Source organism: Wolffia australiana, chromosome 13 (genome assembly GCF_029677425.1).
Source record: "Wolffia australiana isolate 7733 chromosome 13, ASM2967742v1".
Lineage (NCBI taxonomy): Eukaryota > Viridiplantae > Streptophyta > Magnoliopsida > Alismatales > Araceae > Wolffia > Wolffia australiana.
Window position 1 is genome coordinate 6,308,782 of NC_135847.1, and position 13,400 is coordinate 6,322,181.

The following is a 13,400-nucleotide window of genomic DNA, read 5'->3' on the forward strand; positions in this document are numbered from 1 at the left end:
TTTGAATCGATTCTGCATTTTTAGATTTTTAGATCAGGGTCAAATTTTACTTTTTCCCCAAATTGTTCTACTTTCTTTCTCTTAATTAATTCATCAGCTTTCTCTAACTAGATTTATAAATTGATTGTTTGTAAATTTAACTCAATATATAAAAAACCTAAATATAAAATTTTATTTAAACATTCATCCATCTTGAAGTACAATATCAAAATCCCTTTCTTGATTATTAATTCCCAAATTTAATAAATAAAAATTGTCGTAAAATTTTATCATAATTGGGAAATTAATGATCTGAAATAATCTGATCTTAAAAATAAAATTATTCTATCTTGAGTGTCTTGACCAAAAATGTTAAAATCAAAATTAAGTTTCAACTTAATTTTGATTAATTATGAACATAATTAAAGTCTATTAAGTGCAAAAGTAATTCATTCTTGAATTAAATTATTTAAAATCGGATAAAATATCTTACTTAGTGCCTCCTGTGGTTTGACCCCTTTCTTGCTCTATACACAGTATTTAGTGATTAAGGGTTATTATAAATTTTATTGCATAAGTCTAAAAGCCTAAACAACGACGTAATTACACATCAATTTTAGGCTTATTATAAGGCAATCCAATTATTGATCTACTTGAATAATTTAACCCTAATTAGAGTTAATTTTTCCTTCAATGAAGATAAACTCACCATAATTAGATTAAGAATTTAGAAAGGAGGGTAGAAGAGATAGGAAGAATGTAAGAATTAATGACCTCTAAATTGACTTCTTTGATCCAATAAAAAGGATCAAAATAGTAAAATATAGGGATTAAGAAGAAAAATTAGTTTTGATTTGGGTTTAGGGGAACAGAGTCTCCAAAGTAAATTACTACTATTTCATAAACTTAATCTAATCTTATCCAGAAATTAAATCTTTTTTTCTAAATTTTTTCTTAATGTGCAAGTGGAATAGCTAGATCAAATTAGTTATATCTCCTTCCAATCCTAGTAAGGGCTTGTACATGCCACTCAAGCCAAGCGATTTAAAAATGCGGACCAAAATTTCACTAACACAATCTAAATTACACTAAAATTCAAATACAATGAAGTAAAAAGTACCAAATAGGGTTGATCCAGGATGTAGCTCCTCTCTGTCTTGTAGCTCTGAATGCGTCCGTTCCAGAATGATATCCTCACCTCAAAATTCTTCTTTTATACATAGGTTACATCATAAAAATTACCATTTATTCCCAATTATTAATGATTTTTTAGCCATCAATGTAGGCTTGATATAAAATGATTCAACCATTCAGATAGAAAGATGAGGTAGAGACGAGAAAGTCCATAAAAAATCACCTCAATCAGACTTAAATATCATAAGTTATTAATAAATGAATTTGGACCAATCATCATCTTTGGATCGATATTTATTTATTTAATTCTTTTCCTTACACGTAATCACGTATCGACTGCTGATTGGCTGGCAAAATTTTAACTTCATTTAGGGCCTCCACTCTTGGGGCACCACATATCCCCTCCTAGAAATAAGAGAGTAATAAATAAATACTTAAATACATATCAAATGCACTTGTGTGTTTTTAATACCACCAGCCAATCACAATCATCCACATCCTAATGGAAATATATGTGGCCGGCAAGCCAATCATACATTCCACATCATGTTTGATGTTCATTGGTAGAACATATTGACTATAGTGCACGTGTGATGCTTATCATGAAGTCCATGAATACATGATCAAACTTACTGAATTATGATGAGATCGTAATACGGAGATCACTAGTCTTTAAGCATGTGTTCTAAATATTCATATTCAAAGGATATGCGAGAAGGACATCGAAGTATCCGGATAGAATAGCACTATCTAGTCTCACTCATATGATGAGTATAGCCGGTCCCATAGCCATTAGTGTGGAGACACTAAGGATAGATAGTAGGTGCTCTTTGATGGAAAGAGTTCACTGAATTGATCCGTACGAATCCCTGAATGGTATTATAACGAACTGTCAATCAGGTTGATTCACGTCACGGTTGTGTAAGTGGTCCTTAGACCTGAGACACCAAAGACGTCTTGTGGATGGATGGTTGTAATTTGGCTATGGCCAACGAGTCTCTAATCATGGGATTCTAAACTGTCTTAGTTCGGGTGCATCAAGAAGTACACGAAGGTGATTGAGTAGTCAAGATGGGACTGTCCACCCTCAGTATAAGAGGTGACAACTCAAGGAAGACGATGCAACGAAGTCCTTGGCCAAGGCAGTGAAATATCGGAGAAGAGTTCTCCGATGATTTCCAAATGCATTAGTACTAACTCGGATGACCGATTAGGGTTTGACAGTTGACCATACCCTAAGTCATCCAAGGAGCGTCAAGTGGATGAGGGATTATACATACACGGTAACCGATGACGAACAGGTTCCATGAGTGAGTCGATACACACTCCTTTGAATCTTCTAGGACACGAGGTGTAGCTTGGCACCCCACGTGTCGGAGTCTCGACAAATCGATTGGGTTAAATCGATCCGACATTAATTAATCTATATGTTGATATAGTTAATTGATTTGGAAGGCCAATAAAGGTTATTGGGCCGCTAGAGTCATTTACTAGACTGATACATGGGCCTAGAGGGTCACACACAAATGGTCTTTTGGGCGTTGGAAGATATACTTAAGTTTTGGGGTTTTTATGAAAAATACCCACTTAGTATAAATAGGGGAAGGCCCTGAACGAAATTCACCCAGGCCAGAATTGTTCAGGGGCCTTTCCCTTCTTCTCCCCTCTCCCCATACCCCTCGCCATTCCTGATGTGATCGGGATGACGTAACGACGCCAATGGAGAAAGAATGATGCTCGTCAACGAGAAGGAGGAGATCTAACGCACCGAGGACCGCGTGGATACATCTAGAGGCTGCACACTTGAGCAGCTCGACTCGTCTCGCTCCGGGATCGAAGAAATCACGAAAGAGATTCGTGCAAAGGTACATCGTTTCAATGTTTTGGTTGATGCCGTTTGATTCGCAATAAGACTTCCGCTGCGCATCGTTTTGTTCTGTTCATCCAAATCTAGGCCTTTAGAACCCAACAAATGAGAGTGAGAGAGAGCAGGTAAGAGGGAGAGTGCGAGAGGGAGAGAGGGAGAGAAGGAGAATAAGAGAGGGAAAGAGAAGTATAGACTCAACATGGAAAGAGGGAAAGAGAAGTGTGGAAAAATCAATGAGAAGTATAGACTCAGCGTCAAAAGACATCGGCAACCAATAAATCACAACAAGGAGTCCTGGGTATGCCACTAGGTTCCCAATGAACCGGACGTCAGGTTGAAGACTAGTAGTGTGAACACGACTACTGCTGCCACTGCGCACGCCCTCGATGGTCGCAACCAAGTTAGTAACGATAGAAATTCTATCCCTCGGAATGTTATTCCAATCTCTACCAACCCTAACCCGAGCGGTGGAGACACGTAGATGAGGTACTAAAAGAAATAATGAACGCATAAATGGGAATAGGTGCGTATGTACCAGATTAGCTGCGGCCATGTCATCTGCGTCACCAGTAATGGGAGCTGGCGAGCGACCCGTCGATGATGTGGACATCGTTCATCAATAGCGTGGGCGGCATGAGCAGAGTTGACAACGACCACATTGATAATGGCACAGGTATCGGAGCACGGTTGGTAGGTAGTAGCACAACATGGGCGGCGGTGGCACGACGTGGTCGTGGCATGGTGCGGCAGTGTCATGGCGTGAGGGTGGCGCGATAGGGGTGCGTTGATGCAGTGGCATGGCGTGACGACAACGTCTTGGTGTCGTGCATTACTGAGTGATGCGGGTGCTGTGGTTGCAGCATAGTCGATACCAGCGCTAGCTCAGGCAGTGTAGGAGCGACGCGGCAACACAAGGATGGCGTGGAGGCGACGCATTATAAGACGATGCGGCGGCACGTGAGGGCGGCATTTGGGGCGGGTGCAGGCAGGTAGCCGTGGGCGGGCAGCGCTAAGGGCAGCTTGGGCGCAGTGCGGGTGACACTGCGTTGGATGTGGGCGGACGACATGTGCGGCAGTGCGTAGTGGCGGTGACAGAGAATGAGCTAGGGTTTCACCGTTTCACTAAGGAGAACCCCATATAATTAGTGTCATTTTTGTAAATAATTTGAAAAGTAAAAATAATAAAAAAATAAATAAAACACTCTCTTTTCTCTTTGTTTATTCTCTCTTTTTCTCTCTAACGCAGGTACCCCCTCCCCCTTACATCGGGGAAGAGTATGGGCCTTCCCCCTTAGAAAATCAAGGAAAAGGCCCACATGAAGGGTCGTGCGACCCCCCCCTTAGCAGGAGAAGGCCAACACATTGGCCCAAACATGTTGGCCTGGCTACACGAATATATGATGCCGAATACATAGGCCCTACACACAAACAAAAAGAGGTCATAAGCGCACGATGAAGATAATGTCAAGCTCCAGGGCCTGTTGACTAGGACGAATACGTGAAGGCCGGGTTGCTTCTTCAGCCCACGCTCCACATGCTAGCTGAGACTGGTCTTCGGTTCTAGGTGGTCCAATCATTCCCTTTGAAACTTTCAAACAGAAACCTCTTTCTTGATTATTCTTTGATTATGTGGCGAATCAATTGATAAAGTGCTTTAATTACCTACTAAAACTGGTTGTTTCACTCTCTTAATTAACCATTTGACCTAATTTCTGACTATAATTTTTCAACTTTGATATTGATGTTGCTCCGTACTCATGATCAAACTATAGGTTTTACCGAATAGAAACCGACATCTGACCGAACCAAGACCGCATGAAAGTCTTTGCAGATAACCGATAATAATACCGGAACCGCCATTATCTAATTGGAATTGCCCTTTCCAATTATCTAATTCATCTGATAATGGGCTTGGGAGGGCGAACACAACTGAACCTCTAGGAAAGAAAGATATCGGGGCTGGATGCGAGCATCGGTCCGCGCGTTGTTAGTTTCTTTGAAACGGTTAAGTGAGATACTCTCTGGAGATCGATCCAGAAACACAACTTTTCCTTTGATCGGCGATCGCTTCAAAATTTCTAGCCCGAAGAGATTGAGGTCAGCTATGTTTGAATCCTCATCCGTTCGGCCTGCCCTCCGCTCTGCTTGAGTTTCTTTGGAACGGTATGCTTCCTTAAACCATTTCTGTAGATTCTCAGGGACTGATGACATCATTTGGTTTCTTAAACTTCCTTTCCGGATCAAAAACTGCTTGCGGAACAATTGAATTCGATCTTCCTCTGGTTCCTCTTCATTTCCTTGTTGATTTAGGTTGCCGTGCTATTTATTGAGAAATTAGTGGTGGGGATCTATGCTGAATTTTGCCGGCTGTTATGTGGAAGCTAGATATTTTGGCTATGATAGTTCCTAGAGTATTCCAAGGACAGCCTGCCATCCTCGTCTCCTCGTGTTGTTTCTAATTTAACTATATATGCTTGTTTTGTACTTGCAGGTATGTCCTATCTGTTCGATTCTGAAGAGCCTCATCTGTTGCAATTGAGAGAATGGAGACATTTCCCTCATAAAACTTCTGATTTTCATCGTTTTCTAATCTCACCTACTCGGAATATTTTGCTTTTCCTCTCTCACCAGTCCGAAGCGTTATTAGTCTCTTTCCCGAGAGGTGCTCTTCTATTCTTTCCTATCTTACAGCTTCTAAATTCTTTCCGAAATGGTTTTTTATTATTACAATTCGCTTTTTCAGAGTTTTCTTCTGAGGTTGTTCATGAACCTGCCGCGACCAAGAACAACCATCAATGTTTGGGCACGGGACAAAACCAATTGACAGAACGAAATATAACTCAGCTTGAGAAGACTGTTTTTCTCTGCAATGCTCAATCTGTAGCTTGGAATCATTGTGGTGATGCATTCAATTGTGTCGGAGGTGCCAGCTTTAGGGATGTCCTTTTTGTATCTTGTGGTGATGAAATTCATGTTCATGCTTTCCGGGAACGTATTACAGGGTGTCAAAGTTTTAAATCTTCACCAAGAACTGAATTTGTTAATGGGAAGTGGACTGAGTGGGGTCCATCATTCAAAGATTCTTGTGGTTGTTATACGGATTCGAATACCAGAACACCATACGGTGATGATCATATTCAATTTTCAGATTCAGATGGCAGTCCCACCATTACTGATAGCCCTCATTCGAGAACTTGGTTGAGATCTTTCCTAATTGATCAGAATCGATGCCAAATGTCTGGTGACTATGTTTTCAGGTTTCCGGAAAATTCGGCTCTACCATGTTCTGCAGATATTGTGTCCTTTAACATTTTTTATAATATTCTGAAACTTTTGAAATGTAGCACTTCCATTGCAGAGGGCACATCAAAGTTGAACATTGAAGATTCTAAGTGGGACCGTGTGCCCACCATCTCTGGCTCCGAAAGCCATCTTCCAGAATCTGTATATAAAGATGATGATGGGAGTTATCGATGTTCCAAAATTTTTTCCTGCACAAATGACCGTTATGTTGGCTTGTCATTAACACGAGAAACCCCAGATTGCATTACGGATGAACATGTTAACCTTCCGAAGACCATTGTGATCATCCTCACTGTTTCACTTTGGGGACTAAAATGGACTTGCATGCTGGATCCGCAAGTGTCTCTTTCAGATGTGAGTGATTCACTCAAATGGGTTGACTTCCAAATTCGTAAGGGACTTGTTATGTGTCTGAGTGACTCTGGTCTAGTATCCATTTTTGATGCCAAATGTGGTGACAAAATTGCACATATTGATGTTCTACGAAACAGCTATACGTATGTAAAAGGGAATTCCACACTGGACAAAATTTCCTTATTTCTGAGGGATGATTCTTTTCAAGCAAAAGAAGGTGATGCAACAACTGATCTGAGGGGTGTTATGCTTTCAGCTAAAAGAGTTTTTTTGGACAGCTGTGTGAAACCTGGTAGGGTTTTTCAAAGACTAGTTTCTACTTCACACTTTCCATATCTGGCTGCCATTGATGTGGATGGTGTGATCTATGTATTTGATATCAGTGAACTTTTAGTGGAGGACCTAGGTGACGTGAAGGACACATTTCAAGGAATTATATCTCCTTTTCAGCAGTTCGGTCTGAGTATGCTTGATAGCTGGAAGGTTGCCTCTTGTGAGATTAGTCATCAGAAGGAATTTTCTGAAGTAATGTATGATCAGTTTTTTAAACTTCCAGAATATTCAGACGGGAGCTTTTCAACAAAAAATAGCAAATCTGAAGTTGAACCTAGAAACAAGAGAATGAATACAAACTCTACAGAGGAACCAGCAGATACTTATCATAGTGGTTTTTCTAATCTTGCCAAGGTTAAGAACTCTCATACTGGTCGTTTAAAATCTGGAGCCACTCGGAGTGTGTTCATTCCTTTGGAAAGATATACAAATGATGATGTTTTATGTTTTTCTCCATTTGGCATCACACATATAGCTAGGACCAATAGAGGGGAAACAAAAATTGTGCATGTTAGCTGCCAAACAGCACCGTCAGTCTACGATGATAACTTCCTTTCTGAGTGGGGTTCGTCCTTTGTGAAAGAAAGAACACTTGGTCGTGGGGCGCTTGGATGTTGTTTTGAAGGGTTTGTATACATTGTGACAGGTGAGGGTTTCTTTGTCATTCTTCCATCATACTCAATATCATCAGGTGCCAGTATAAGTACATCAATGGAGCGTTTCCATCCAAATAAAACCTGTTTATACGAGGAAAGTACCTTACATATCAGAGACATCAGCAGAAATACCCTCCAACCTTCGTGGGTGGAGTTTTTGGATAGAACTCTTCAATTTGATGGACCCAATCAAGCAGACTCCACTTGCAGAAAAAATGGTGAGCCTGTTACACTTTCTTACATACCTTTTTTCTATGTTTTGATGGTATACTTTTCCTAAGATTTATATGTTTTCTCTCCACTATGAAAAATTGTTTTTGACAATTATTGGATAGAAGGTCACTATCTTCTTGGGTAATTTTATTGGTGCTTAGCCGTGAACTCAACCATCGGAACCTAAATTTCTTCCATAACTCTTATATTTAATCTGATTTGAATATTGGCCGTTAAGTTGGTTAAAAAACCATAGTGTTATCTAATGTATTCTTCAAAAGGGATAATTTATCATGTTCAAACAACCTGCTTAGAAATATAACAACACTATTCTTTTTGGATGAAATGTTTTCGATCTCTTGGTGTCATATTAGGAACTTCATTGGAAACATCCCCACTCCATAAACTATCACGTTTCATGGACAAAGACATCGAAAACTTATTATTCAGGAAAACTTGGGATCAAAATATAAAAACGTGTCTAAGAAAAAAGTAGTATTGGTTATTTATTGCTTTCTCTTTTTGGTAATAGTTCTTCACTTTTGGGCATTTTTTGGCTACATTTACTGCCCAGAGACCTCTTTTTTGTCCACTTGTCATTACATAATTCCGTTACAGACTACATGTTGCTATGTTGCAAAAAAGTTGAGCTACTTGTCCTCGAGAGATCATGACTCCAAATTTACTTATCCAACATCTAATCCTTTTTAATGCTCTGGTCAGTCTTTGTATAGATAACTTCAATCTCATATTCGTCAAAAAAAACTTTAATCTCATTACTGCATAACTGTATGCATGGATTATAGACGACTCAAAATTAGATGGGTCCTTCAATAGCTGATGGGTGATTAGGAAATTCTTCAAAACTAGACAAGTCGCGTATGACACAAGTTGTTCCAACTCAGCACATGTTGCTGAAGAAAGAATAATCTTTGACAAAGAGTTTTAGACAACAAGTCATACTGACATTCCAAATTCTGTTTATATGTAAGTCATAGTTCAAAAAAAAATGCTCCTTGGTGAAAATAAAAGAGTCTAATGTTGGTCTGTAATAAGCTGCCTAAGAGGGTTGGATGCCGCCTGGAGTCCTTGATGAGACGCTTCTTCTAGAAAGGCCCTTGCTTAGGATTAATAGCAAACCGGATTCTGTATCAAGGGAGATGGTTTGCCGATTGTTGGAGCAAGGAGGAGCTGGGGTACTGCATCCACAAAACATGAATACGACATTTCTGGCAAAGTGGTGGGCAGGATCATGGGATCGGAGGAGGATATGATCATGAAATCTTTGAGAGACAGTTACATCCTGGAGTTGTGTTGGGAGCAGCGGTGCAACCTAATCAGAGGGGCATCCCCATTCTGGTAGGGCTTGAGACAAATATTTACGCAAATTCATCATTTTTTTGTGCCCAAACTAGGGGATGGTGCTCTATTGTGATATTGGAAAGATGAGTGGTCGGCGATGGGCAAGTTGTGAGAAGCTTTTCCCCACCTTTTTGTGATAGCACAGAATCCTCAGGCCTTGGTGCGATTATTGTGATGCCAGATGGAAGGATGAGGGTGCATTGTGGTACCAGGGGGTAGAAGATTTACTGCACATGCAACAATCGATCTTACTCCTGCGGCCCACAAAAAGAGCATGGGACGGATGGATGTGTCGCAGCACATCATTTTCCATTTGAGAGGCTTACAAAAGGATCAGAGGGGATATGACAAAGGAGGAATCCATGATACTAGTTGTTGGCTATGGTTGCAGAAGGTCCCGGTAACAATACGGATCTTTTGGCTTGCTGCTCCTTAGATGATAACTGATCATACTAGTCCTACGCGATCACCTCTTACCAGACGCCGGCTGTATGTCCCATTCGCACAGAAGGAGATGAAGACTCCTTTCATCTGTTTTTTGAATGTCCATTGGCACGCCCAATTTGGAGCTCGCAGCATCCCCTTGGGGAAGATGCGACATCCGATGAGGCATGTAAGAGCTCGCTCCAGGTAGACGCGTGCACAGAATGATTGGGTAGAGAAGGATCCTCTCGGTACTTTTGCCAATATGGTTGCACCGTAACAATATCGTGTTTAAGAGAAGGGTTCTCGATAATTACTGTTCTGCATGATGTGTGAATTGCGTCTCCTACTGTTTGGGGGCCGGGGTTGAAGGACAGTGAAGTGACCAAGTTTGTCAGTCATGTACTTGCCACGTAGATATATACCATTATATTTGGGTTGATCACCTTTCTCAGGTGATCTTCCCTTTTCTTCTTAAAAAAAAAACCAGGTTGATCACTGTTCTCAGGTGAGTCATACCTATCATGAACCAAAGAGGAGATGCTGTCATTTCTCATGTTTTATCGTGTCCTGCATGTGTCGTCTTCACATATAATTGGTAGGAGCTGCTAGCGATAAATAAAAGATGGAGCTGTTGATGGGACCATTCGTCATCTTCCAAGATTGGGGCAGTTGGGGGGAATTGGAGATACTCTGTTACGAATCTCAACAATGTAGTCCAGAAACCAAAGAACGTGTAGCTTGAATAGTGACCAATGTCTTCCAAAATAATTACAATACTCTCAAGATCCAGGAAGATCAAGAAGATTAGAAAAGAAGAGAATAGGTAGAAGGGGACTTCGGCCGCATCGGCTCCCTCCCCGCCTCTGGTGGAGTATCTCTCGCCAGCACTTCCAGTCTTTTTCCTCCCCCTCCCTTCTGCTTTAATGCCTTTATTTATATGGGCGTCTTTCCCGCCCAAAGTTTGTTACGCCTTTCTTGCTCGTTTCTTGTATACACGGGGAAGATTCGTAGCATACTCCAACTTGTCAACAATAGAGTTCTGTTCGAGGCTAGCCCTTAGCTATCATTGGATCTCATCCCCCCTCATTTCTCTTACCTATATCTCGCTTGAGAGGATATTGCTATCTCCTTGACCTCTCAGATGTGTTAGTGTTGTTGGAGTGTTTACTAATTTTAGAAATATTTGCAGATCACACTCCTATGGGCAATCCTTGAGTTTTCAGAATACTTTTGCATTGTGATAGGGACCTTGGTCTAGGTCCGTATCTGAAGGTGGAAGAGTGTGAGACGAGAAGGGAATTCCCGGGGTTAGAGAGATGAAATGGGAATGGTAGAGGATGGGCTGAGCGGAGGAGGTAGGGACCGGCCGGGGACGAGCCGCCTGGAGATGAGGTGAGGAAGAGTCGGTCACAAGGACGGGGACCGTTGAGGGAGACGGAGCGTAGATGTAGGAGAGACGAGAGAGGAAGAGAAACCACTAATCACTAATCACTTAAGCATCAACATTCAGTCTGCCCTCCTCTAAGGAGGGCTGAGCTATTTAAAGGCAACATAGAGAGAAGGGCAACAACATAAAATGGCGATAATGCCCCCACGTGGGCTGGGAATCCTATCACATTGAGTATTGGTTGACACTATAATTTCGACTTTTTTTGGAATTCTCTATCCAAGCGGGGTTATTATTGTGTAAAGGCCAGGCTCGTAACAGTTCTTCCAGGTGCACTGACACAAGATGAAGTTTCTCTGTGTCTGAAATCGGATTAAAACAAAAAAGCAGTTGACTGAATTCAACTATGCGTGAACGTTCTTCCCATGAAATATTGGTAAATTACCTTTGTAGAATCAATGCTTTGGACTGATCTTTGTTACTGAGAACAAGTATATCTTGGTTCAGCTTCTGAATTTTGCTGGGAGGACAACACAGAAGTTATTTTTTGAAGAAGGGAAGATCACCCAAGTACGCTGATCAACCCGAGGCTCCTTCAATTTTGGGACGTTAAATACACGAGAGGACCAGAATGTCCCCCTTCATTCAGACTCTACACGTAGTGAATGCCCATCCGATATCCGTCCGTGAAAAAATCGGGACGGTGTCTGCATTGGATATCAGATATCGGACAAATTTCGTCTGGCTTGTGTAAATGGATATCTGGATGAATATCGAATGGGTAAAGACGAGGCTGATATCGGATACTGGATATCAGATTTCTATATCCGGATATTGGAACCAGTATCCAGATATCGATATCCGGTATCCAATATGACCCTGATTTCAGATGATTTACGTAAACAACGCCAAATGTTTTTACTATACTAACACCTCGTTTAATTTATACACCTCAAAATTTTTATTTTCTTCCATATGGGACAATAGGATTCAGAGTTTAATATTAAACTTAGAAAGCTCTCTGCGTACCTGCGGGCCCACGGATCTCCACTCCAAACCCTTGCACGTGTCAGCTATGACGAATAAAATGTATTTTTACACAAGCATTCGATGTTGGATATCAAATCCCGGTATCCAACTCCAATATCCGATATCATCATCCTTCCCGAGAGACGGAGGTGGATGACAACATCGAGACAGATCCCGATATCGGATATCTGTACTGTAGCAACCGATATCCGATATCGTTATCCGATATCCAGACATTGGTAAAAACAGATATCGGAAATGTAATTTCCAATATCCAGTACAACATCCATCTCGATACCGATGTCGGTATCGGGACGGGCGAACACTACCTACATGTCATGAATAGCTCTGTCCTGTAAAAAACTACCTCATTACAATGTAGCCGTATCTCCCACAGCATCGTGGTCTTTCCGATTTCTGTCTCTCTTGGACCCGCATCCCCTGAAAGAGCTCTAGAAGGCCTCATTTGAGGAGACATCCACCCTTGGGATCCATGAAAAGAAAATGACATTATGATTCATGGATGATTCCTAGATCGAGTTAATATATTCCTTCCCATTATCTGTGTGAAACAATTTAATCAGTGTATTAAAGTGGTGATGAATTATGTCAATAAACTTATGGATGACTTTTGGAACCTCTGATTTATTCTTCATTAGATAAATCCAACTAAAATGATGTACATTATTGATGAGAATTAAAAAACCATAAAAAACTGTGGAGATCCTGAAACAAGGCAGGCCCCAGACATCACTATGTGAAAATTCAAATTTTTTTCCAGAAGAAGATTTTACTAATGGATAAACCGCGGGCTTGCATCGAGACAGAGAGCATAAAGAACAAGCAAGGTTGTCAGCATTCAATCTTCGACATACATCAGGAAACATCAGTTTTTAAAAAAATCAGTTTTAAAGCATTGAAATGATATTATTGGTGGTGAAGCAGCCATAGATGCTTTATCTCCTGATGTTATTACCACCTTTGGACACTTGAGATGGGTTTTCTTCCGGCCATGATGGCCAAATATGCCTTGATGCTGCAGTTGAGGTACTGTAGTGCCCCTGGAGACGGTTTGAACATAGGGACAGAATTCTCCCCAGAAAGTTCACTTGGACTGACAAGCTTGTTTTCTTTGTTAAATAACAGAGAACAAACATTTCACATTATGGACATAAGCTAGTGAGATAGATAAGTACTCCTCAATTATCCATGAACTAATGGAGAAAAAAGATAAAAATACAGACGACATGCATCCTGGCAGACTCCTCATCTGGCAGAGCTGGCTCTGGCAGCTCTGGCCTCTGGTGTCCAAACCGCAATCCACTTCCCGAATCTTGAAAAACATTGTCTGCCCCTG

The 13,400-nt window shown here is 41.0% G+C and overlaps 1 protein-coding gene across 2 annotated transcripts in view; it reads left to right on the forward strand.

The window, feature by feature from the left end:
* Window positions 1-4,905: 4,905 nt before the first annotated feature.
* LOC144711518 (spatacsin carboxy-terminus protein) overlaps window positions 4,906-13,400 on the forward strand; it is a 61,492-nt gene continuing 52,997 nt past the window's right edge. For both annotated transcript variants that reach the window (XM_078585542.1, XM_078585543.1), the window contains exons 1-3: window positions 4,906-5,143; window positions 5,472-5,642; window positions 5,724-7,844. In XM_078585542.1, coding sequence (XP_078441668.1) covers window positions 5,474-5,642; window positions 5,724-7,844 — 2,290 coding nt within the window. In that variant the 5' untranslated portion in view covers window positions 4,906-5,143; window positions 5,472-5,473. The remainder of the gene's footprint in view (window positions 5,144-5,471; window positions 5,643-5,723; window positions 7,845-13,400) is intronic.